The 27,103-nt window shown below is 41.2% G+C and overlaps 1 protein-coding gene across 2 annotated transcripts; it reads left to right on the top strand.

The window, feature by feature from the left end:
• Positions 1-418: 418 nt before the first annotated feature.
• STARD3NL (STARD3 N-terminal like) lies at positions 419-24,326 on the top strand. 2 transcript variants are annotated; one of them, XM_084857851.1, is made up of 9 exons: positions 419-682; positions 11,252-11,548; positions 14,915-14,992; positions 17,051-17,128; positions 17,964-18,017; positions 18,118-18,235; positions 18,489-18,587; positions 23,319-23,381; positions 23,831-24,326. In XM_084857851.1, exons 2-8 carry the CDS (start codon positions 11,324-11,326, stop codon positions 23,369-23,371), a joined length of 705 nt encoding a protein of 234 aa, XP_084713977.1. In that variant the 5' UTR covers positions 419-682; positions 11,252-11,323; the 3' UTR covers positions 23,372-23,381; positions 23,831-24,326. The 2 variants fall into 2 exon arrangements, with proteins under 2 accessions (XP_084713977.1, XP_084713978.1); XM_084857852.1 differs by having other exon boundaries at positions 419-708.
• Positions 24,327-27,103: the final 2,777 nt, after the last annotated feature.

Genomic DNA, 27,103 nt, shown 5'->3' with positions numbered 1-27,103 from the left:
GATAGGCCATTCACAGGTTGCTGTATTTCTCCATGTAAAACCACAAACTCAGCCGATGTTGAATGGGCAACGGTGGAATGCAGAGGCCAGGCTGTGATTTATACACCATTCCTAAACTGCCTGGGGCATTATGGGACGTGTAGTTCAACACATCGTGAGGAACCGTGACCTGTGCCTTTCGCACATAGGATTTTGCGCGGTCACAGCCCACTGTAGACCCCCCCCCCCGCTCCGCAGGATCAGCTGCTGCCCACTCATGGGCGGGAGACCGACAGGAGCCGCCCTCCCCAGCGCCGCCCTGGAGACAGGCAGAAGCCCCGCCCCACGTCCGCTCGGCCCATTCAAGCCCGCCCTCCGCCGCGGCGGTTGCCCCGTTCCTTCGGCTAAGCCCCGCCCCTGCCCGGCGGCCCCGCCCGCTGCCTCGCGCGGCCGCCGTCGCCGCTCTGGCCGCGGCAGTTAGCCGTTGCGCGTTCCGCTCCTCGCCCGGCTCCGCCCCAGCGGCCAGGCCGGGCCTTGAGGCGGCTTGTTGCTGCTGCCGCCGTCGAGTGTGGCTGTGCCCTTTCAGTCAGCCGCCGTCGCCTCTGTTCCGGAGCGGTGAGAGGGCGGCAGGAGCCGCTTGAGGCAGGGCCTCCTCGGCAAGCCTCGCCCGCCGGCGAGAAGGGGCGAGAGAGGCGCGTCTAGAGTAAGGGAGCCCTCGTCTTTCTGTGGGTGAGGGCAGTAGAGTTCCCCCCTCCTTCGGCGAACAGTTACCCCCCTCCCGGCCATGTTAAGGCCCCCAATTCGTCGTGGGCCCTGCTTCCACCGCCCTCCCTTCATTTTTGCACTCTTGATCTCTCCTCCCTCCCCGTGGCCCCGAGGTTAAATATATGGGGTGAGGGGTTACGGTTCCCCTCCCCCTTGTATTTAGCATTTCCCCCCTCTTTCCTGTCGCCGTGGGAGTCATGAAGGTTGCTTGATGTTCCAGACACCCTCCCCGAGTCGCTTCTGGTGCCCCCCGCCCCGACCCCTGAAAAGGGCGGCAGCAACAGCATCGCCCCGTGGAGTCAGCTTGGTTTTATATTTTATATTGTTTTATTGTGGTTTTAATTTTGGGGAACTGCCCAGAGAGCTTTGGCTATTGGGTGGTATAGAAAATAAATAAATAAATAATTGCGAGTAACGGTGCCCCGGTGGGCCTCGCCTCTGTCTGCCAGATACGCTTCCTGTCTAGCCCAGATGCGCAGGGAGAAGGAACTTCCAGCTAGTATCCCGCAATGCTGAAGTATTTGTGGGCTGTCACACCGAATAGGGTTGAGAGAATAATAGCAGGATCGCCTCTGGTTGCATCTCAAGCAGACCAGAAAAAGCTGAAGAAACTGGTCATTTGTAGCTGACTGGCTGAAAGAGGGCTGCTTCCATTCTCTGAAGTGGGTGAAAGGGTGCTCTTGGAAAGATGGAGAATCTGTTTCGTTTTCCTGTTCCAGCTGCTGAACTGACTGCATGTTAAAACTGTAAAATGAGTTTCCTAACCTGTGGTTTTCCCTGCTGATTTGGATCTCTTCTGAGGGCTGTTTCACACATTGACAAGAAGAAAGCTTGGGTTTGCATCAAGTATATGTATACTTGACGCAGGGAGCAGCAAAAGCAATCTGTTTCAGTTCACTCATTAGTGTTCATGTATGATATGTGTGTTTGTCAAATTCATGCTTTCCATCTTTACGTGTACATCTGAAAATGTAATAATGTGAAAGGAAGCACACTTAAAATCTGGTTAATTTTATAGAGTAGTGTAGTTGCATAGTAAACTGTTCTTGCTTAAGGGTAAGAAAGATGGATACGATGACATTTTATCTGTCCAGGGGCTCCTACTCCTAAAATTCTGTGACTCATCTGCCCTCATGGTGAACATAAACACATCAGTTTACTTAGTGAAATAAGTAGGCCAATTAATTTGAACGATGTCCTAATATTTATAAGATTATATTAATGTGGGAGCTAAATTCTAGGCCTAGAACTCGTTAAGCTGTTTCCTGAAGTTCTCTGACTTTTGTTAGAGATGCATGATTGTTTTATTAGGATGGGCTGCTACTTCACTGTATGAAAGTAAAAGTGAGAGCATTGTTGCAGTACCTAGGATGTGATTTTTGTACAATAGGATAAAATGTAGCAGATTACCATTTTAAGTAGTGAATTTGGAGCCTGCTTTTTAATATTAAAAATGAAGCCAACTTTGAAACTTCTCTAGTTGTGCCTGGTAAATTAGATCCTGTGAACAGACCAATATCTATAAAAGTTGGGAGGAGAGCATTATCTCAACCTGAATGTAAGCCCCATTTAACTCAGTAAGACCTCAGCAGACCTGTATAGGATTTTTCTGTAAGAATCTTAAACATAACAATTTATGTACCAAGTTACTTGCAGATTATTATTATTATTATTATTATTTATACAGCACCCTCAATGTAATTGGCAAGTAATAGCTCAATAATCGTCACACATTCAAGTAGTTCATTGCAGATGCTCCTACGTTCCTGCATCAGTACGATTAAATACATCATTATGTTGTCTTTTGTATCTCTTAATACAGTCAGCATATTTATTAGTAGAGCTAATGATGTGGCACCCCAATTCTAAATGTATTCTCTCTGGGCCAGCTGCTCCAGCTGCCCCCTCTACTGAAGTCACTGGGAAAGCCCTTGTACTGTCAGTTCAACAGTCTATTCAGAAATTCTGGATTGGAGGCTACATTTAAAAGTAAAACATGCTGAAATCAAAGGAATCAGTTTACTTCCTGGCCTGGAAGAGCACACACATGCACTTAAAACAACAACAACAAGGAAACATTGCGACTTTAGACAAGCAGCCTACCAGAGTCGGGATGAAACTGACCAAGATATTAACAGAATGGGGAAAGTAGTGAAAACAGTACAGTGTGGGGGAATCCAACAGGAACATGATGTCCCCAGCAGCTGTCAGTCACTCCATTGGAATAGCACTATAGCACCATGAAGAGTTTTTGTTTTTTTTAAAGGGAAAAGTGCTTCACATCACCGACTTCACAAGGGGATGCCCAGGATTTAAAGGGTTTATTGGGAAGGGGGAAAGAAGCCATGGCAAGCCCCATCATCTCTCAGGTGCACAAACCACGCACTGTGGGTTGTTCACGGAACAAGCTATGGTGCACACCTTGTCATACACAATGGGCTTGCATGTCATGTGAATTCCTGACACAGCAACCTGTGGTGTATTGTCACCCTTGTTTGTTTCAGGGTGGCTTGTTGTGACGCCAAACCCAGTGTGATTTCCTCAGTGTGATTTGTTAACCATGCACAAACCATCTGGGGAACCCATGGCTTGTTGTTGGGTTGTTTAGGGTGGCTTGTGACATGTGAACCCAGCAGAGTGGCTTATGCATGGCTTTTTGGAAAGGGCTAAAGAGCCATCTGGCAAGGGTGGCAAAAAAACCAGTTGCTCATCGCGATCTCACTAGTGCCGCCTCCCTCCTCCCTTGCCATCTGCCCCTTGTCTGATACATCAATAGGAAATGACACGTGTCAATCTACTCCGTTTCATTCCCTCCCTAAATAGTAACAGCTTTTTTTTCACCTTGGGGACATTTGTGCACATTTAACGTTATTTTTTCACCTTTGGGGGCATTTGTGCAAATTTAACGTTGGGGTTGTTTTTTACTTTCAAGGAGATTTGTGCAAATTCACAGTAGCTACTGCACTTTAGTGAATTTGTGCAAATCACCCCAAAGTTGAAAAAAATCTACAAACTCCCCTCTGCTTGACTAATGTGTGCATTTGCACTCATTAGTGGAGTAGGCTGCAGAGGTTGTGCCGCAAAGGCCCATGGGAATGAGTGGGAGAACTAAGGGGGAAACAAGCCACAGCAAACGGCAGAGCGCCTGGTTGTCTGTTGGGAGTAACATGGGTTAGTGATCAAACAACCCATGGTGGCTGATCACACTGATGTGCGAACCAGCACATTCTGTGTAGGCACTATTGGAAACAGAATGTCAGATGGGAAGCTATTTTAATTTCAGGTGTAATGACATTGGACATCAGTTCTTAAAAAAAAGAATTTGGAGAGAAGCATATCAATAACAATGGTATTTGTTGAGGGGTGGGGTTGTAACTTAAATAATAAGACCTGCAGCAACAGTTTTGCCTGGTTAGTTGAAATCAATCTGTAAAATTCATTCTAAGCCCCGAGTGCCACCTTTGCGCATAGTCATCCTACCTCCAGAGCTTACTTGCCTCTCTGTTCACTCCTTGCCAGCACCTTCTCTTTAACCCTGTAACTCTGTACTACTGCCACCTCTATGTAACTTCTGCATCTTTCACTTATAATTCCCCCAGGCCCTAGTTCTCAATCTACTGCTGTTATTTTTCTTCTGTAATCACTGTGCCTCTCTTCTCTCTATCTTAAGAGTTTTGTCTTGATTTTCTTTTTGAACTGCTAGAAACAAGCTGAATACATATTTCAAAGTTGTAGGTGCCTGCGGAACCAGGCACTTGACATTTTTCTAGTCTTGCTACTGGAGTTTCTCAAAATAAAATTGATTTACTATTGACTTGGAATTAAAATGCAGTCACTTTATTTAGGTAATGTGACTTAGATCAAGCCACTTTAGCGCAAGGGCATTTTTTCAAATATTACTCTGTAAGTTGCCAAATGTAATGGTATGTGAAATATACTGTGTATGTTGTGCAGTCTTTATCAGTAGTGCTTAAATCTACTTATGGGCTCTACTCTTAAATGAGAGGAAAATGTTAAGTACTGGTTCCTCCTGGTCTATTCGTTACAAATAGTTGTTGGTTAATTGACAGGGCTTTTATGACAAGGATTGTTGAATGCTTTCTACACCAGAAGTGGTGTAGAAATGGTTAATTGTCTGAAGTCATTGAGATAATAGGGCAGCTTGCATCTCTCATAATTATTGGTTTTGTATTAATAAAAAAAAATTGTGTATATGTGTTAGCTGCCCCTTTAAAAGCTTTATAGTCTTAGAGGTTAGTCATTCATGCTGCACTTGTACAAACTGTCCCTCTAGAATTTTTCTAGGAAAAGGAGGGCAGACTCCACACTATACCCAAAGCAGAGGAATTATTTCTGAAAAACCTTGCTGTGTCAAGAGCAGTGAAGTGGGTTTTCCAGAAAATTTTGAATTGGAAAAATTTCTGAATCAAATGACAATTTTCAGTTCAGATGCAGTGGAGCGGGGTGGGCAACTTCGGGCCCACCAAATCTATATTTGGTCTACAGAGCTGCTTGGAACAAGCACACTGTCATGTTCGGATGTCACAACAAGCCACCCTAAGATCAAGCTATCCTCAAGAAGCCTGCTACAAGCCATTGGTTCTCAGGGTGGCTTGTTCAGGGATAAACAACCCACGCTGAATTGCCTGTGCCAGGTTCTGACATCACGGTAAGCCATATTGACACTAACAAGGCTCACAACCCACTGTGACCTACCATGATGTGTGAACCCAGTCACTCTATCAAATTTTTGAAGTCGGATTTTGACTTCATGAGACACATGAGTTACGTGAAATTTATCGGTATCAACTTGCTTTTTAAGCAAATACTGTCTCCACAGAGTTTCTTGTGTATCATTTCGTTTATATCAGGATTTCTTAAAGTGAAACATTAAAAAAAGAAACTGCAACAATAAACTGTGCTAAGGGTACAGTCCTATGGAGTACGCCCTCGCTGCTCAGAAGCCCCCAAATTGAGATTCCTACGCCCTGCTTAGCCCTCCTCTGGCAGGGTGGGAAGAGTGGCGGAGGCAATCTTTGCCTCCCCATCCTCCAATCTTTGATACTTTGCTAGATGGGCTTTTTAGCCTGTCTAGCAAGGGTGCTTCTGAGGGGGAGGGAAGGAAGCCGGAGAAGACTATGGATAACTTGTATCCTGACCTCTCCAGTCTCCTCCCCTCACCGTCCATTGGAACATGCCCTTTTCCCCCTCTCCAAGGTCAATTTTTGGACTTAGGAGATGCAGTGAATGGTCAGGGGGATTGGATCTGCCTAGGGGTCATAGGATTGCACCCTAAGTGTGCTTTAATTTCCTCCCTCAAATACTTATGGTGTATTGGGACAAAAAGTTAACTTGGAGTACTTTTAGCTTTGTTTATTAAATACAAGTAAAAAGAACATGCTAAATTAGATCTCTCTAGTGCAGGGGTGGGCAAGTTGTCGCCCTCCAGATATTTTGGCCTATGGTTCCCATCCACTCTAACCAGCATAGTCAATGGTGAGGGACAATGGCATTTGTAGACTACAGATATCGGACAGCTGAATCTGTGCACTTACTAAAGACTTGCAGGGGGTGCAGAATAGGATTGCACCCCATTTGTGCACTTCTGAGGCACTGAAAAAATAATTTTAAAAGGTGGCTAATGAAGGAAGTGCTCCAAAAAGGGATGGCGATTGGAGCGGGGGGGGGGGGGCGACACGAGGAGACAAAATGGGTTGCCATGCAAAGTACACTGGGATATGTGCAGGGAGCCTGCTGGAGGACTGAGGGGGAAAGAAGCCACACCAAGCTGCTGAGCATCCAATTGTCTGTCAGGAGTTACATTGGTTGGCGAGAACAATCCATACCTCCAGAGTGGCTTAGTATTATGTACAAACCTTCCCATTGTCTGGTACATGGCAAAGCTATAGTTGTCAGGTTGGTCCCAGGATTTGAGAATGTGGATTATAGCTTAGGTGATAATTTTATTTGGTCTGGTTTGAACATTAGGTAGTATGTACAACCCAAGACAGTGCTGTGACATTCTTTTTGGTTCCATTACCTTCTGTACTTACTCATCATGGGTTGATCATCAGGTGAATAAAGATATTGTATGTTTGAAGTAACTAGTCAGTGCTTTAATAAATAATGTTTTTGCATGGGAATGAGTTGGTTCTGCTTACCTTTTTAGCATTAAATCAGTACTATTATTAGTTGAGGACAGTCATCAAAGTCTTTTTAGGAAAATTGTGGTCGGTGAGTAATGGAAGCTTAGGACTTTGGTTAGGCCTTTAACCTGGAATTTTGGTGAGGCTTGCTAGTCTTTCAAGTGTTCATTGTGAAGAGGCTAGAAAATGCTCTGAAAGTGGTTAACTTGGGGATATACATTCTGTGTTGGATAGTACAGATAAATACAATTCAGGATATACATTCTGTGCTGGATAGTACAGATAAGCAGAATTCAGAATTCCACATTCAAGGTGGAACAGCAGACTGTTGTACTTTCTGAAATGGATACATATAACAAACAACTGGCATCATTGTGTTAAATATGTGTTGGCCAAATTTGGATGATCATATTGTGGCTTATGTATGAGGCTTTTCCCCACCCACACGGCTTCTTTGGTTCTCCCTTTGCAGTGTCGTGATCAAACCAGGAAGTTGCTAACCATAGTTTTCTGTTTTCTCTGAACCAGGAAACTGTGGTCCTCAGCTTTGGAACAAGTCAGGCATAAGTTAATTTTAGGTCTTGGCTTGTTCCGAAGCTGGGAGCTATAGTTTTCTGAGACACCCCCCCCCCCCCAAAAAAAAAAACTATGATTGCTAGACTTCCTGGTTTAATTGTGGCTTGTGTGAAAGGAAGAGGAAAGCTGCTGTGTCTGCTTGTGCGTATCTGGGCTTAATAAGCTGAGATATGATTACCCAAACTTGGCCATTAAGTAGTTTAGGAAACAAGGAAATATAGGGTTGTGTTTTCAACTAAATGTGTTTGGTAAGAGACCTTCTCAACATCAGAGATGGAGAACTTGTTGTAACTGAGTACTGAATTGTTAAGATGCATTCTCAAATAACTTGTTATGCACCATGTAATAAAGAGATAAAACATGAATGAAAGAAACAGGAATTAATGTTGGACTTCAGTGCTGAGTTAATCTGTGCACCAAAAGTTACCCTCCACTGCAGCAGCTCTGCCACCCACTTCATTGTGTCTCTTACCGTGGATCTGGGCACAGAGAGTAACTTAATTGTCCTTCTTTGTAACAGCTACTGCCCACTGCTTGCCCTATCATCTTCTGCTCTTTTTCTTCTAATCCCCAGTTGCCAGGTTCTTGCTGCTAGAACAGGCTGTGCCTGCCACCAGATTGAAGCACTGTATTACACCAGATTGCTTTTTCAAAGTCTTTATGGCTAGATAGGTAGTTGTTACAGCTAGGGATGGGTGAACATGGTATGTTCAAGCTCTTTGAGGTTCTCTGACGTCGTCCTTGAAGCTTGGTTTGCTATGTTCGCATCCCTGAACACAAGCGTTTTTTTTTTCAAGTGGGAAAAATGTACATTTTAAATAGTGTGCATTTCCCCCCATTGAAAATGCACATTTTCCCCATAGGCTAGTGTGTGAAAATGTGGGTTGGGGGGGGGGGGAATCTGCACCTGCACAAGCACAGACATTCAAATACAAGTTCAGGAAAGTGTAAAAATTTTTTGAGAATTGCGTTCCTGTTCACATTTGGGGTTACGAACAGGACATGTTTGCATGATTTGCAAACAGGTACTAAATTCTCATACATGTGTAATTACAGTTCTGTGCCATGGAAACATGCCACAGAGCTAGTATAGTTGATCTCGTGAATGCCTGGGAAGGAAATCTTGATGAAAAGGCAATGGTTTCCATGATTTTTTATGATGTCTGTAATCTGTTTTTTCTCTGGATTTGAACTGTTGCAGTTGAAAGAAAATTCGTACCCTTTTTCAATTAGTACTGAAAATGAATAACTGCTACACATGTATATTTAGTATTGGAGAAAATGTATTTCTCCATTGCAGACTTTTCTCTTGAGAGAGCTAGCCTAAGAAGCATTGCATTCAGTAGCACGAAGTTAGAATTTTAACATGCAGAAATATGTCCTACTCTTAAATCTGAAAGTGCTACTTTTGCCTGTCAGACATGTGTTGGTCAATAGATGTGTTTTAAGAGAAGTTGGTTGAATAATGTATACAACATTATCTGTCTTTATTCTGTTTGAGTGGACAACTTTCTTAGACCATTTTCATTGGCTTTAATGTAGAAATTGTGCTTTGAACCATCTGATGATTTGCTGGTTACATCTTTCAGTTTTTGTCCTACAGTTCCCTGGCAGCTGGCAATATTGACAAAGCCACTACTGCCCCTGTCCTTAAAAAATGCTGAGGGCTGAGGCATAGAGAGGAGACCAAAAGAACCCCATAACTAGAAAGTGTGCGTGTGTTGCCAACTTGTTCCCCTTCCGGCTGTCTTCTTTCACAGCACATCAGATTGTATTCTAGAGAACCCCTCAACCCTCAGGGGTGTCTTTGGGGAGGATGGCATAAGGTGCTGAAGTGAAAGTGGGCAGAAGCAACCTCATTGATCTTAGTTTATGCTTTGTGATAGTCTGCACTTAAATGCACTGCCACTTGGGACAAAGGATGGTTACATAGGTGGGTATATTTGAAAGGATCTTTTAAAAAATCTGCTATTTTAGCATTGAACAGGTTGGAGCTGAGAGAGAAACTATGCCACTGAGCAATGGTATTAGTGATTCAATTAGAGGAGTGATGTGTAATAACATGCTTACCTTCTACTTACATTATGTATGTAAAATTAGAAAGTGTTTCCATGAAGCTGTGGTGACTTTCTCAAGGGGAAAAAAAGCATTAAAATAATATTTTGTTGCATAAATTATTGGAATTTAAGAATATGGGGGCGGGCGGGGAACAAAATGCTGCAGGGTACCCCCTAGCTCCTAAAGGTAGTGCTCCTTAAGGGCTTCAGCCAGCCTGAAGCAGGAGACTTATTTAGGGCTGGCAAAGGGGAGTAAACTTTTAGGAAAATTTTCAAACTTTTATCTGCTTTGCTATAAAGTGCTAAAGCCTGAGCATTTAATTGCTATATTGTGGGAAAGTGAATGGAACTTTTAACCCTGCTATACAAATCCCATTAGACCTTAATATACCATAATCTGTTAAGGGCTCAAGCAGGCCTATTTAATTATCTCTTCCCCATCCCAATTTTCTTTATTTTCTCCCACCCCAAACTGAAACACCTAACATTCTGTAGGCCCTGTAAGCTCACAGGTCCTCCTTGAGTCTATTGAGGGGCAGCTCTATTTTGCTTCCAAATTGTTAGGCATGGGACCTTCCAAGTTTGATATTAGAGGAAACAAATGGTGATCCTTGACAAAATTTGCTGCGTATCCCCCATCTCTAGAAGGTATGTTCTTGTTCAGGGCTCCAGGCAGCCAGGAATGGGAGCCTTGTACTGCTGTTTTGAGTTTAGAAAGAATAGCCTTTTTTCTTTCCCACTGTGTTACATATGTCCAGGCTGCTAGCTCTGAACCTGTGGGCTTTATTTCTGTATGGTTAGGATTTGGGGGGAGGTTTTTAACCTCCATGATGCACATCATCCTGACACTAATGCTTACCTCAAGGATTCTAGAAATTGGTAGAGGCTCAGAAAGAACTATTTGCTGCTTCTCTTTCCTTGTTTTTAAATTGATACCTTCAACATTTCATGGCTCAACTGCTCTCAAGTATGGACTTCTTTGCATTCACACACACAGCCTGACTTGTAGTTCTTTTAGACCCCCTTTGTTGCCTCACCTCTAACCTGCATTGAAACAACCATATTACAGTCCTGTTGTAAGCCTTATGGGAGTAAGTTTCAAACTTACATACTTCTGCACATGCCTGGTATGATGCTCAATAAGCTACGCTAAAATCCTAGATTTCTGTATAGTTTTGGCATTGGGAATTTTAAAAAATGTTTAAAAACTCAAAAATAACAATTGTTTTCACATGAAACACCTGACTTACAAAGGGCTGCTATCTTTTGTTTGAGGGACAGGCTGAGACATGCTCAATCTGATCTGCTACACTAAAATTTTGGCTTTCTCTATTGTTTTGTACAGGAAGCTATATACTTCTACTCTGAGGGAGAGAGAAACTGTGTTCACTTTGGATCCAGACATTTCTTCTCAGAACAATAAGACTTTTCTAACCTCTGCTTTCAAAATTCTATAGGACCATATTTGGGACATTTAATCTTTGCTTTTTCTTAAGTTACAAATTTACTGATTTCTGCATATTTAGAGTCATTGTGTGTCTCCCCCCCCCCCCCCGAGTACGTATAAACCATCATCTTATTGTTGGGTGGCCCCATTCCACTTTCAGATTGCTGGCACTCAGCCACCTGAGTTTGTTCTGAGGGACTGAAAATTTGTTACATGATCAAATGGGACTTGATTAGTAATGGTCATACTGACATGACTAATTGCAGACTTTTCTTTTGTAGAGAAATTTCCTATATGGATAAACCTCATAGTGATGTTGAAGCTGAAAATAAGCTGTTGTAATCAAAGGCAGGATGAGTCGGCTGCTGGATGATCAAGAAAATGCCCAGGGCAGCAGTCTGGGCTCCCATCCTTCTCTACGGGAAGTTCATTCCATTAACCCAGCACAGCTAATGGCAAGAATCGAATCTTATGAAAGCAGAGAGAAAAAAGGCATATCTGATGTCCGAAGGACTTTCTGTTTGTTTGTCACCTTTGACCTCTTGTTTGTAACCTTGCTGTGGATAATAGAGTTAAATGTGAGTCCCTTTTAAACATTTACTTTGCTCAGAGAACTAGTAGGATCAGGAACGGTGAATTGTTCCAGCCACCATTAAATTAGGCATCAATCCTATGCCCATGTACCTGGGAGTTAATGGGACTTACTTCTGAGTAAACATGCAAATAAGATTGTACTGTTAGTATCTTCAAGCTGAATTTGATTTATGGGCTATAATAACAAAATGAGCCATTGCTGTGTGTAAAAGTACTAAGGTAAGAGAGCATTAAGAATTGTTGGACCATTTCTGCAAGACATTTCAATCAGATGATTACTTAAGTCCATCCACTGAACAGAAAACAAATAAGAAAATTGTGCATTCACTTATAAAGTATAGTTGAATGGATAATATTGAGATACACGCTACATAGTATGTGGTTCAGATACTTTTATTATTATTTTTTGCAAATCACCTGTAGCTTGAGGGCTGCTACTTGGAGAACAAGAATAATTCTGACTTTGAAGAAGGGGCTGTCATCTTAATGTCATAAAAAATCTCATACATCCACATGGTCTAAACATGAACTATGTAGCAGAATGAAAACAGTAAAATAATTAGTGAAGCAGGATAGTGTTTAAACTGTAGAGGGGGAAATCAACAAGCTTTCATGTTGACAGAAAGGCCTGGACATACCAATGTGGATCCAGCGATCCATGAGCGGAAGAACTCCACTCATGGAACAAGGCTCTCTTGCTCCCTCCTTTCCACTGCAGCCCCCTAAACTCTCCTGAAAAGCCAGTCATGAGGGTCAGGGGGCTCCTGGAAACCGTAGCTGCAGATTAGGTGGAAAAGGAAGTTGGCAGGAATTGCAGTCACATACCCTCGTGTGAGCAGAGGTGCCCTCCGCACATGCTAGGGTCCCTTTATTTATTTATTACATTTATACCCCACCTTTTTTCCTCTTTAAGGAACCCAAGCTGGCGTACATAATCCTCCTCCTCACTATTTTAGCCTCACAACAACAATCCTGTGAGGTAGGTTGGGCTGAGAGTCTGTGACTGGCCCAAAGTCACCCAGTGAGCTTCCATGGCCAAGTGGGGACTAGAACCTGGATCTCCCAGCTCCCTGTCCAGTACTCTAGCCACTACACCACACTAGCTCTCCAGTGGCTCTTTTGAATACAAGCCACTGTGCTCCCTCCTGTATAAGCATGCAGGTGAGCTGGAACAATGAAAAATCATGCTGTAGTCCACCCCCACTTGTCAGTGCTGCATAGCTTCCTAGTGGGCCCATCATAATGCCCTACCTTCTTTTTATGCAGGTGTTGCTTATTATGTAAACTCTTGTGGATTAGTTGGCTATAAATCTACAGATTTTATAACAAATTATATTACTTGATTTAAACTGTAAGGGTGCAATCCTATTGGATCTGCCCTCAGTACTGGTAAGCCTCTGAGGTCATTGTGCCTCCCGCTCTGTGTTTAAGCTAGATGGACGTTTTCGCCTGTCTAGTGGAGGCTTCAGGTGAAGAAGGCTGTGGCAGCCATAGAATATGTCATATGGCTACTACCCTGGTCTCTTCCCCTCCCCCAGGAGTGTCCCCTTTTCCCCATCTTTGCACTCTGTTTTCTGAGTGCGAGGAAGGAGCTAGAAGGAGCTAGAAGGAGCTAGCACTGTCCTCTCCATGCTGGCTATGAGGGGGAGTGGGTGGGGCAGGGAGTGCGCTTTCCTGGCTCCAAAGTCGGAGCCCTGTTTCTAGCCTCGGAGCCAGGAAACCAAAATATTCTATGTCCCCCAGATGCTGTCTAGGGGATATGGGATTGTTCCCTAAATTTTACATTGCTCCACATCATTTTAAATTACTACTCCCCACCCCCACACTTCTGGTAAAATTAGAGTAAATTTGACAGACATAAAGTTCAAGAGTCTTACAGTTTTGGGTGTCTCTTTGCCAGTCTAGGAAAATCATTTGCTCTATAATAGCATTTTTAAGAGGGCTGTTGCGTATGAATGGGTTCTCATTTCGTTTCCCATAAGATTCTGTTCATAATTTAAAGTTAATGAGAGGGTTAAATGGCTTTTGATCGTATTGCTTTACACAACAAGAGTACACTTGGTTGTAAATTGCCATAATCCAGAGACCAGGGGGAGGGGAGGGCAGACCATGTGAACACTCATCAGGACTTTTGTTTCTTTTTTAAGCACCCCCCCCCCCCCGCGCTCCCATTCTTAAGTTTGTAAAGCAGCTTGCCCTGAGAGGCAGAGAGGCTATTTTGTTGTTTATTTGGTCAGTCGCTTCCGACTCTTCATGACTTCATGGACCAGCCCACACCAGAGCTTCCTGTTGGCTGTCGCCACCCCCAGCTCCCCCAAGGTCAAGTCGTCACCTCCAGAATATCATCCATCTATCTTGCCCTTGGTTGGCCCATCTTCCTTTTGCCTTCCATTTTCCCTAGCATCAGCATCTTCTCCAGGGTGTCCTCTCTTATTATGTGGCCAAAGTACTTCAGTTTTGCCTTTAAAATCCTTCCCTCAAGTGAGCAGTCTGGCTTTATTTCCTGGAGGATGGACTGGTTTGATCTTGCAGTCCAAGGCACTCTCAGAATTTTCCTCCAGCACCACAGTTCAAAAGCATCTATCTTCCTTCACTCAGCCTTCCGTATGGTCCAGCTCTCACAGCCATAGGTTACTATGGGGAATACCATTGCTAGAGAGGCTATTAGCAAAGCCTTAATGCTTGAGAATAATCCCTTGCATATGAGAGTCAATCTTCCTTGATCTCTAGTGTATTATAGTTAAAATGTCAGGGGAATATACAACCTGTAGTTAAATCTGGGAGAAGTTTCCCACAATAGGCAAGGGCAGACCTGTGCTGAAATGCTACTCATGCCGGTGGTCTACTTTAATGAACAGTGTAATGAAGTCCTGAACTTGCTGAAGTTTGCAGATCCTCTTCTATAGAAGCAAAAAAATCTTGTTGGAATTCTTCTTTTCAGTGGAGCTATGGGCTCAGTTGTTACACTGCTCACTGTAAGTAGATTTCTTGCATTATTTTCCACCAAGTCTGGTCTGTTGCTTGGACCAACTCTGGGAATTGCCAGGACAGTGACAAAATGCAAACTGCCTTTTGTCAGTATCTCATTCCTCTTATTCTGAAAACTACACCTCTGGCAAATCTGTTTCTGGATAGGTCCTGTGAGGTTTTGAGTGTGCATATTTTAAATTGCTTTGTATTATGTAATTTAAAATACACAGTTCTTATCAAACTTAAACTAATTTTCTTATTGAATCTAGCCTTACTTGACTGCTTTAACAATATAAAATGCATTATTTATCACTGTATATGTGGTGGAGCAGATATACTCTTGTTAATCATGTTAATAGGAGAATTTTATTTTTCTGTAGGTAAGTGGGGGCATTGAGAAGACATTAGAAAAAGAAGTTCTCCATTATGACTACCATTCTTCATATTTTGATATCTTTGTAAGTATTTGTTTCCTGTATTTTTATTCTGTTACTTTAGAAAGTTGTATCCTTCTTTGTGCTTGTATTAAACCAGCTTACAAATATAAGAAACTGTAAAGAAACAGGAAAATGTGCACAATAAAAATTCATTGCTACACCCTAGGTGTAGAAATGCATCTTCAGTATGAATATTGTATATGTCTGCAGTATATATGGGATTTATAATTCTCTAATGCTGTAGATTGTCTTACATACAGAGCTTCATTCAGTTTGAGTAAGTAAGGACACAATCCTATGGGGATAGTCAGCCACCTCCGAAGTTGGAGGTGGCCGACTATCCAATGCAGCATGGGGGGATCTTCTCTGCCATGCTCTGGCTGCCCTGCATTTGCAGCTAGATGGCCGATTTTGTCTGTCTAGCCAGGGCACCTCAGAGTGGGGGGAGGGAGGCCGGACAACGCATAGGAAGCATTGTAACAGCGCTTCCACATTCCCCTCCCTGCCCCCAGGAATGCCCCATCTTCGGCCAGTCCATGCTGCTCTTATGAGTGCAGAGCTGAGGGTGAACTGTGCTGCCTACAAGGCATTGGGGAGGGGGCGGAGAGTCGGGTTTCTGGGAACTGGCCCCAGAGTGCTGGCTCCGAGCTCGGTTCCCAGAAACCGAAAAATCCTGTGGCTGTCTAGACGCTGTCTAGACACTGTCTAGTGGCCATAGGATTGCGCCCTAAAACTGTGTCTTAAAAAGCATATTAATCATTCTAAAAGATAAAATTCCAAACTTCTAAGTTTAGATTAAATTTAATAAATAAATAAATAAATAAAAAAATCTCTGAGGGGGCGGTGTGAAAAACTAGACATGGAGTTTTCTGAATTTTTTTCTGGGCCTTCACATGTTGAACAGCTCCATATCTTCTGTGATGTCCTAAAATGTTCATGAACATTCTAAGAAAGGAGGCAGGAAATTAAGCTCAGAAGTAGTTTGCACCTTCTAGTAAGGGAACTGAAAAGTCAGTTTGGCTAAGGAAAAGCTGAGTGAGAAGTCCCAGGAGGAAAGGAAGCAAGGGACAGAGAGTCAAGATGGCTGACAGAAGAGTAGGTGCTGGACTAAAAAATAGGGAGGCAGTGAAGCAGATGGGTTCAAGGAAAAAGGCAGATGGGGGATTGAAGGAAACAATCCCCATCTCATAATGAGAGATGGGGATTGTAGAAAATATCACAGGGGCTCAGGGCATGGAGAATTGATTTGGGTGAGAGAGACAAAGTGCCAGAAAGACACTATACTATAATTCAATGAACTTGACTCTTATTCTAAAATGCGTGATTTATTAGTGATAAAATATGTAAAGCAGTCATGTGAAACTAGCCTGAGCTGGATTGCTAAAACCTGAGTGAGCAGGATATTTGTTAGTGATATTCTCAGAATTTTCTTTTTATTATGTTTCTACCTGCTTTGGTTTAAGAAGAGGTTATGCCCTCAGGAGTATTATTCAAATGCAAGTCTTTGGGTGCTTCCAGTTGAGATTTATATTGTGCAGTAACAATGCCTCATTCATGGGATTTTATGGGGGTGGGGGTCCAGATGTCGTTGTCATCATCAGTTTGTATCCCTCCCATGTTTTCCCACTGCTCCTTCTGTCTTTTTTTCTTACCAGTAAAAAATCAATTAAGGAGGAAAAGATAGAATAGCTTCCTAATGCCTTTTTATTGTTAGCACTATGAGCATAGTCTGGAAGCACCCATGTTGACTGTATCTGACCAGAAGTAGGATAATTCCAACATCAGCATATCACACAGAAAATACTTGTGACAGCCTCGATTGTGAAGACAGGAAGTAGTTAAAAGTCAACAGGGTGAAATCTTGTTTAAATCTTTCACAAGGAAGTGGCTGCTTGAAGCTGCAGAAGCAAAGGAGGCAGGTTTAGAATGTGGTCAGTAAGGATGCCTTGGGAAAAGCAGAGTGGGGGCATAGAAGAGTGAAGGAGATCACTTATACAATCTTAACTGCCTGAATTAATTTTAAGATCACCTTAATGCCTTCTCTCTCTCTCCCTCGTGCCCCCCCCCCCCAATCTTTAGCTCCTGGCAGTCTTTCGGTTTAAGATTTTGATACTTGCATATGCATTGTGCAGACTGCGACACTGGTGGGCAATAGCAGTAAGTAGTGGACTTTTGAACTGAATTTTAAGATGTCAAAAAGTGATGTTTATAGCATAAGATACTCTCTGAAGCTGTAGTATTTTACTTACATATGTTTACGATAACACTGTACTGATTTCAGATTAGATAACTTTTTATAGTCCACTCGTACATAACAGTGGAGTATGGCCTTCGTTAGCCATGAATATCAGTTATGTGAGAGATAGATGCTTGGGAGAACCTGCCTCTGTTTTCTTTGCACTCTTTAAAACTGAAGCAGTTTTTATTGCTGAGACAACCTTTATGTTGGGGCAAATATAAATGTTGATTGCTGCGTCTGTTGAAACATTTGCACTTCCTCTTACTTGTTTGAATCTCTCTTCTATTTATTTATTTATTTATTTGTTTGTTGTTGTTGTTGCTTAACTGTAAAACACAGACTCCTATGTTAGAACTTTATTTTCTGTAAAACTTGTAGAGAGTTGTGCAGTTTCTGTGTCTGGATGTCTTTCTTTTATGTGATGGAATTGCACATAATTTATCTTATAATATACAACTGGAAATTACTGTAGATAACAAGTGCTTTTAAATGGTGAGCAAAGTTCTATGGGTGTACTGTAGGTACATATTGCTGTGTTTGAAACTACAAGTATGGGAGTTACTTAGCCAATTACATTTTGTTTAAATATCCTGAGTCCTTAATTTTATTAGTCAATGAGATGGTTAGCTGTTGGTCCTCATTAAGTTATGAGCATCATGTATGTGTAGTTACCTGTTTATGATGCTTTGCTGTGGTTTGTAAAAGTAAATACAAGGAGATGGCTGCGTTGATGACTATTAATCTTTCTTTCAGTTTACAACTGCGGTAACCAGCGCCTTCTTACTAGTAAAAGTAATTCTCTCAAAGGTATGGATTCTCATAGTGAATGCTAATTTATATTCTTTAAATTATGTAATTGTTTGATTGTGATAGTTCTTTGCATAACTTGTTTTCTTTTTCCCTCAAGCTATTATCTCAAGGTGCTTTTGGCTATGTGTTGCCCATCATATCTTTCATTCTTGCCTGGATAGAAACCTGGTTCCTGGATTTCAAAGTTCTACCACAAGAAGCAGAAGAGGAAAACAGTATGTTTCTTTGCTATACCTAGTATTTGTCACAGGACTCTTTATTTGCTGTGCAAACATAAGTACACAATATGTTTACACAGTACTTAAGGGGACAGTGCTGCTTTGGTGTCCACAAAGTATAACTGCAATATGACTTTCCTTGACGTGTATTAATGCAACATGTCACATGAAAGATTGTGTTTATTTGTAACTTCTGTATTGAAAAATACTGTAATAATGGAATAATACTACTCTGATTATTTGCTTTTAGGACTACTGTTGGTACAGGATGCCTCTGAGCGAGCTGCCCTTATTCAGCCTGGACTCCCCTCTGAAGGACAATTTTACTCCCCTCCTGAATCTGAAGCAGGTAATTAAAATGGTCTTCTGCAGAAATCTGGATGATAGAAGGAACTATTTGAATTGAGTTTGTTTATTTTTTTGGCAGCAAGGCGAAGGGATCTTCCAAATACTGCAGTCAAAAAAGCTGAACATTTGCAATGTTATTCTAGAAAGTATCACCTACATTTTAAAATATTTTTTAACATTTCAGCTAAAAGTCCCCAACAAAGCATTACAAATAATAACTTAATAAAATATAATAAATCTGCAAACATCATAAAACACTGAACAAGAATCGGTATAGGTATAGCAAAACCCATCAGTAAAGTGCTGCAAAATGCCTGGAAAAAATTAACCTAATATTGCATGGCATCAGCTGCCGAAATTCGGAAGTACAGACAAAAGAACAACTTCATACAATACATAGTTAAACTATGCTACCATGGAATGTAGTGATGGCCACCAACTTACATAGATTTAAAGGGGGATTAGACAGATTCATGGATGATAAAGCTATTGATGGCTACTAGGCATTATGGCTGTATGTTACCTCCATGATTGGAGGCAACATGCCTCTGAATACTAGTTCCTGGGGGGCAGCCCTGGGACAGGGCTGTTTATTTAACATCGTTGATATCTTGCTCTTAGCCCCTAAGGCATAGGTGCAGAACCTCAGGTCTGGGGGCCATATCTGGCCCTCCAGGGTTAACCAGGTGACTACAGTCCCTTCTCCCCATCATTGATAGTTTGGTGGTTTCCCAGGTTTAGTGCATTTTTTCTCCATTCTAAAAGGTTGAAATGTGTCTCCCAAGACTTTAATTACTGGCTTTAAGCTAAAATACAGTGGTATTTTTGTTTGTAACCACTCCTTTTGCATTTAGTCCCATGTACCACTGGAATGCGGCCTCCAAAAGCTTCTCTGAAATGGAATTCGGCCTTTGGGCTGAAAGAGGTACTGCACCACCGCCCTAAGAAGATCAGAGTAACATACACCCCAAACAGGAAACAATATAAGCAAATAATAATAAAACTCACAGAAGCCAAAATATCTAGGACAGCTATTGCCCTCATGTCTTGCATGATTGGCTACTGTGGGAAACAAGATGCTGAACTAGGTAGGTCTGATCCATCAGAGCTGCTCTTCCTCCAGCCATTAACTTTGTACCAGTCTTGTGAATTGTTTGTGTGTGTAGTTTTTGCTTGTTTTTGTTATTTTTTGTAAACCGCTTCAGATTTTGTTTCAAATGAGAAGTGGTATATAAATATTGCTAATAAATAATGTTCTTACTCTTGGTGGCAGCAAAGGACTGGCTAGATAAAGATGTCAGCCAGTCTTCACCTCAGCCTTGACATTCTGACTGTGCTGTTGGTCTCTCTTTGGGACCAGTACTTAGCCTAGTAAAAAATATGTTTCACTAATGTTCATAAATTTAAGACTTCAGTTTTTGCAAGTAATGATGATGATCCTGCTTTTCTGCTGAAAACTCCCAAAGTGGTTTACATTGGTTAAAATAGTTCAATCAAAATTGCACAAAATAAAAATTAGGTAGTACATAAAAATGCTAAAATGGTAGCACTAAACTATCAACTTAAGAGGAGCAGTCCATAAATAGTGCTGAGAGCTATTGGGAGAGATTGGTGAGAAGAGTAGCAGCTTACTCTCCCTAAAATAATGGGGGAGGGCTGGGAAGGACAGAAAAGCACAGTCTGACACTTGCAAACCATTCTTAACTCTGAAAGCTAGAAACCTAATAGATTTTCACACACACACACACACACACACACACACGGAAAAACCACTAGCAGAGATTCTTTTAATGCTATTGTGTATAATACTTTCAAGAAAGGGAGAATAGCTTAAAACTAGGAACAATACAAGGAGCATAATAATGAAGTGTAATATTGCCCTTGACATTTTCTAAACTGTAGTCTATATAGGAGAAGTGTGCCTATAGGAATGTAAAATCCTCTTTAACTGTAGGGATAAAATATCTTCTGAGTTCTTAAGGATCTCAATTACTCAATTGCTTTCTCACTGGAATGTTTGTTTATTAAATACATACCATTGGCAAAGTAAAGGGTTAAAGTAGCAAATGCGCAGTATAATCACAGTGAAATTTGGATTGCTTTGGGGTGTTGTGAGGAAATAGTACTTATTTAATAATAGAAGTGTAATTTCTTTCCTTTTACCTCCATCTAGTGGTGACCAAAGACAATGATACGCAGTGGAGTGCCAAAGTATTTTTTTCTTCGTGATTTTTATTGGGTTTCATTGGTATTTGGTTTTGTGTTTGCTTTTGTTTTTTAATTTTGGCAAATAAATAATTGCTGGCTATATAGTTTGGTCATTGTTTATTACAAATATGTATAGCCCAGCTTTCAGGATATAAATTCTTCCAAGAGGCTTACCAGTAATATCAAAATGCATTTTAAAAACCCACAATAAACAATGCCAGCATGTAGCAAGTCAACGGGTTCCATAGGGCAGTTGGCAGTAAATGGCCCTGTGGTGGTAGGGGGCAACCCAGCTTGATCAGGTTCTGGTGACGTCTTTGCCTAACTTCCTCATTCTCTTTTCTTTCTGATAAGGCAGTTAGTATCTGCTGGGTCTGTGGGGGAAGGGTAGGCCAGCAGGAAGAAGCTCAGCTGATTTCTTTGCTTGTCCATGTCAGTGGTAACAAAAGCAGAAAGACATGACCTGAGCTTATAAAGTCTTTGCTGCCTGATAAGGACGACTAATGAGCATGCAGGGCAGCAAACATTTTGGAGTGTAAGCATTCTGTGGGTCCAATTCACCTTTGCCAGTAGACCCCATGTGAGGGCCATGGGAGCTTTAGCTACTGTAGAGCAGAGATGGGCAGAAGATAGATCTGGATCGGCTTGTAAATCTCTGAGTGATTTACAGTAGATAGGCAAGATTTTCTGACTCTCAACTGTTTAACTATATCTGCAACAAAATGACCCCTACCCTAAATTATACTGCTGAAATGAAGAAAGCTTGGGGTAACCAGAAATGAATGTTTATGTGGAAGGACTGTGACCGCTGTTCAGTTCTGGTACTCAAAACAAATTCCTGGGCTCAGAGTTCTTTAATTCTTTAAGCCCCGCTTGGTGGATTTCAGGGTTCTAGTAAAAAACAAAACATACCTTGCAAGCTTTAACTCTGTCCACCCTTGCTATAGAGGGAAAAGGATCAACCCATTGAAGCTATAGCATTGAATCTGAAGAACTCATATTTTGTCCTTAAAGATTTCCAACCCATTCAGTTCACAGTAGTACTGAAGGTGGCTGTGACTGTAAGGCAATAAAATTACTGCAGATACAGAACTTGATCCTTCTATAGACATTTTAGAGCATTACTTAACCAGTTATCCCTCCACCAGATATTGTCTGATTCTGAAAAAACCCTATATAGTCATATTGAACGTATGGTTTGTTGAATTTAATACACACACACACACACATACACACACACACACACAGGCACGCATGCACACAGATACAGGTTAGATCCAAGTTTATGCTGGATCAACTGTGCTGATGCAAGTGGACTTCCTGCCTCCTCCTCCTCACAGCAGCCCCTCCAGCCCTGTGAAAATGCTACAGAGAGTCAAAAGACCCCTGCTGAATGGGATGATCTGTGGGGGCGGATTCCAAAAAATTGAGCAGAGGACCTTCCATGGGTGGAGCACTTTCTCTCGCAGAAGGCAGATGCTGGATCCAACCAATTATATTCATTCATTCTGCCTTATACTGAGTCTGTCCATTGCTTCATCTTTCCTAGTACTGGCAGCAGCTCTTTCCTGTTTCAGGCAGAATTCTTCTCTAGCCTTGCTACCTGAGTCTCTCTAACTGGAGATGCCAGTGATTGAAATTGAGATCTTGTGCGTGCGAAGTATGCAGCATATTGCTGACAGGAGTTCTTGTGCATGCAAAGTATGCCTCTTCTTCAGCTGCTGACAGGAAAGCAGAAAAAACCTTCAGTATATAATGTGCTATCCCAGAAACTGGATTATCTTTACTACCTCCATTTTAATGTGTTGGTTGGTGTTCCCAGGAAACCAAGCTTCTAAATAAATACCCAGCATCAAACGAAACAAGCTTATGCACATTTAAACCTAAATACAGGAAGCGGTTATGCTACTGCAGAGCCAGCATTTGATTTGAAGTGGAATACAAAAAATATAAAGCCCTCCAACTCCTTTGCTGCTTTCTTTCACCATATATTTCAAGAGAATTATATTTTGGTTTTAAATAGAAGGTGGTGCCAGGATATGCTTCCTGGGCATTTCATCCTAAAGTTTTCTTGGCTGCCAGTGAGGTTTTCAGAGATGCTATTCATGCATTCAGATGGGTTTTTCAAAGAACCTGGAATTTATTCGCAAGCTGGTCATAGTGAGGAGGATTTCCACTGTTTGGTATAGTTGAAGAAAGAATCGCTAACTTAGGAACAGAATTGCAGAGTCTTGCTCAGTGTTCTAGTGACACACTCTTTCCCCTTGTTCAGCACATTTAATGTCAATTTGATATAGGGCTATGGCATAATCGGTTATTGTAGGTGTCAAGCTACACATTCAACAAAATTGCAAATCAGTTTTGTTCCTGGATTGTATTGATTCAGACTTAAGATAGGTGAGGTATTTTAATCCCCCCCCCCATACATACACTATATGTTTATATATTATGTAAAAGAAATCTATCTTGACACTCACCAAGCTTAATTTTTGCATTAGTTTAATCTTTTTACTTGCCTTTTTAGGATCTGATGAAGAATCTGAAGAAAAACAGGACAGTGAGAAACCAGTTGTATAGCAAATAACAGGCAAGTTCTTTTTTTAGTGAAATTTAATACATGCATTTAATCAGTCTCTTGAGATACTGGGGAACACACTAAATACTGGTAGAGAATGAGCATTTTCAGTATAGCATTTTGCTTCTGTGAGATACCCTGTTGAGTAAGAAAATATTTTTTACTTGTATTGAAGAAATGTTAAGTATGTTTTGTGTAGTTACTCTTGAGTCATCCGACTGAGTATGTAGTTAGTTCTCACAAACAGCAGTTAAAGTGGTAAACCTTGGCTGTACCATTTCAGCCTGCCAGTGAGGGTTCACATGATTGAATGTTTCTCCATGCAAAGTAATTTCTTGTGTGGTGAAAGTGGGTATGTCTTGGATGAGTTTCCTTCTGTGTGTGTGTGTGCGCTTGTGTAAGAAAGTATAAGTTTCGATGGCTATCGCCTTCTTGCTATTATGTGTGGTGTTCTTTTTCAGAGTGAAAACCTGAATGCAGAGCTGCGCAAAATTTGCTACACTTGGACTGTAAAAATGATGCTGGCAGTTTGCTTACTTTTGGAGCTCATAGTGGAAGCATTTATTTATTTATTTATTTATTGATCAAGGGGAACTGTCCCTCTGCTCTGTAATACCTCATCAAATCTGTATTGCATCTGCGCATATATTGGACTGAATCATGCCTAATATGAAAAAGTACTTGTCTGTAATGTATTCAGTGATGCTTGAAACTGATTTTCAAATGACCACAAAGCCACTGGAGAGTAGCGTGCTTGTGTATCTAACCTGTAGATCTAATACTACATGAAGTAATACTTTACAGTGAAAGTCTGTCTAATGATTATTTGGATTCACTATAAATTGTTAATGTCATTAATTTTACATTTTGTTTTTTAACAAGCTATCTTTTTTAAAAGATGGAGTTATGCACTCCTTGTAAATTAAAGGAACACATTAATAAAATGTGGCATCACCAGTTTGTGTGTAAATTCTTAACATGCAAGTGAGGGCCTTGCCTCCTTTTACACTGAACTTAACTGTTTTAACTGTTATTTTTACACAAGGTTTCAGTACCATGCACCTGCTAAGAAACTGAAACTCAGACCCACTTCTGCCAGATTACAAAATCCCACATCTTGCTTTTGTGTGTTTTAAAAAATGTGCATTATTAGCAGTTATCACCATTAACACTGTAATTAAGCTAATTGGAAACCCCACAGTATTTTGAGTATTGTATTGTGTATACAGAATAGTCTTGTGGAAACTTGATCTAAATATTATCCCTCTAAACAGGTTTGATTATTTGAAATAGTTGGTGGATCAGGGTGTATGTTGTGGGATATATGTGACCCGAACCGAAAGCACTTCTTTGATTTTAGTATGATTTTTAATAGATCAAAGTGGCTGGGTATCTCTGCCTGCTTATTCATGGCAGATCTGTTTTGTGCATAACACCTCTAAAACCTTAAGTATATACATAGGGAGAAGCTACAGCTTGGTACTTAAGAGCACATGCATTGTATGGATAAGGTCCTGTGTTTAGTTGGTACTTCTGACCAAAAGAATCCTTGGCAGCAGGATTTGGGAACGACTTCTGACTGAGATGAGAGAGCACACCTCTCTGAGAGCAGACAGTAGTGGGTTAGCTAGATGGATCAGTAGTGTACTTCAGTGTAAAATAATTTAACATATAAGTAGGAAAATACTTGAACGGGATTCTTGACGTTGCAATTAAGCAAGAACAACTGTTACACATAGTAGAGAAAGCACTGTTTATCTCTTGGTTCCCTCTAGCGGCCAGATACATAATATGACATTTTCGTTTCAGTACTATTATGTTTTAGTTAAAACAACTCTGTAGTATGATGGATGTTGTCACTTTAGATTCTGGGTGAGATTTTCCCTCCCAACATTCCTTTCAGCAATAAATATATAAGGCTTTCTAGTTGTTGGAGCAAGACAATAAGCTCAATGACTTCTGTTCCCTGAAGTAATGTGGGTGTGGTTGGCAAGAAAAAAAATAGCAAGTGTGTTTGTACATTGCGGAATCATATTCACGCCTCTTCCATGTGGAACTCAGCATCTTGCTTAGCCCTTGTAGATAAAATGTAAATGTGGAAATGCGTGGTCAAGGTTACCAACTCAGCTTTTCCTTTATATTTTAGATTTCCAGCAAGGACTTCTCATGTGATTTTCTTGCTACAGCAATCATGCTGTTCAGTTAAGGGATGAATTAGGCCTAAGGCAGCTCCTTACATATTAAACATTGGGTCCAGGATCTGCTGTCTGTGAAAGGAACAACTCTGCTCATAGAAGGTTCCTCAGCCCAATTTTGCGGGATCCCTCTCACCCCACATCAAAGATCACTCTATTCATTAGGGTCTCCTGCCTTTGTAAAATTTTCAGGTGGTTGGAAAGGCTGCCAGGGGAAGGAGGGGGCAGGGAAGTCCACCTGTCAGCACAGTTGATCCAGTGTAAATCTGGATTGAATGCTGTGGTTACAATCCTGTACCCACTTACCTGGGAGTAAGCCATATTGAACACATTGAAATTTACTTCTGAGTAGACACATAAGACTGGTGAGTATTTCGCTTCTAAACACCCAGTACAATGAGAATGTAAGGAAGTCAAACTCTTGAGAAACTGAGATTTCATAACCAGGCAAGATGTAGAAATTACAAGGTTATGAAGATAGCCACAAGCTATCCCCATACTCATCTGAGCCAGTAAGTGCTTCATTCCTGCTTGTTAAACCTTACATTCGGTGCCATCCTCCCTGCATTGTGAGTGTCAGCCTTTGACTATATAGAATTCCGTCTGCTGACCAGCTGATACAATTTTTGTGGAAGTCTTTTTTATTTCCAGTGGGATTGGATCCAGATTGTCATACTTCGAGTTTACCCATTAAAATCAGTGGGATCTAATTTAGTCATGCCTAACTTACGTTCCATTGATTTCAATGGGTCTACTCTAATTAGGACTAAATCTGGATCCCCCCCAGGATGTATAACAGCAGAATTTGAAAGGTGTTTGCTTATATAACCACTATAGCCATATATAAAAAGTGACACTAATGAGAAGCAACTGAGCTGCTTGTGGAGCTGATCAAAAGTTTATTTTGAATGATACAACACTGAAAAACATAATAGTTACAGATGACTTCTTGATACAGGATACATCATATTTTACTTTTGAGGGATTGCTGAAGGTGTGCTGCATAAATACATATAGTGAAAATATATTGTGTTCATCTTTCCTTAGATTAGAATCTTATCTAGTCAGTTAAATTTAAAAATAGATAAAATTAGCATTATAACTCCCTTTATCAGAATTATCTCATCCTTAGCTATAACAACAGGTAATATAGAGGTGATTGAGTCATGCCTTCCCTGGTGTTTTAGCAGCTTTGAATGCGAGTTTGATAACTTTTGTCATCTTGGAATGAAAATTTTGCACTACAAATACAGATATTATCTAATGTTTTGGCAATGGAGGAGCTAGTTTCCACTTGGAACAGAATTATTTACTGTAATGCCAGACAATAAGAGCAAATGCCTGTATGAACAATACTACATCAAGTGACTACAATGAATGGGTAAGATATGTGTTAATGCGTATAAATCAGTGGAAGCCAACCTTTTGCAAGTATGGTACAAATCAAAGGCAATGCATGATAGTGTCACCCTAGTGCATATTATAGTACATAAGTAATCTCAACCTCCTGGATAGGGGTTTCACTCTAGTCTCCTAAGT

Source organism: Heloderma suspectum, chromosome 5 (genome assembly GCF_057233095.1).
Source record: "Heloderma suspectum isolate Gila_16-S chromosome 5, 16-S_ref, whole genome shotgun sequence".
Classification (NCBI taxonomy): domain Eukaryota; kingdom Metazoa; phylum Chordata; class Lepidosauria; order Squamata; family Helodermatidae; genus Heloderma; species Heloderma suspectum.
This window is presented reverse-complemented; position numbering and strand designations above follow the sequence as displayed.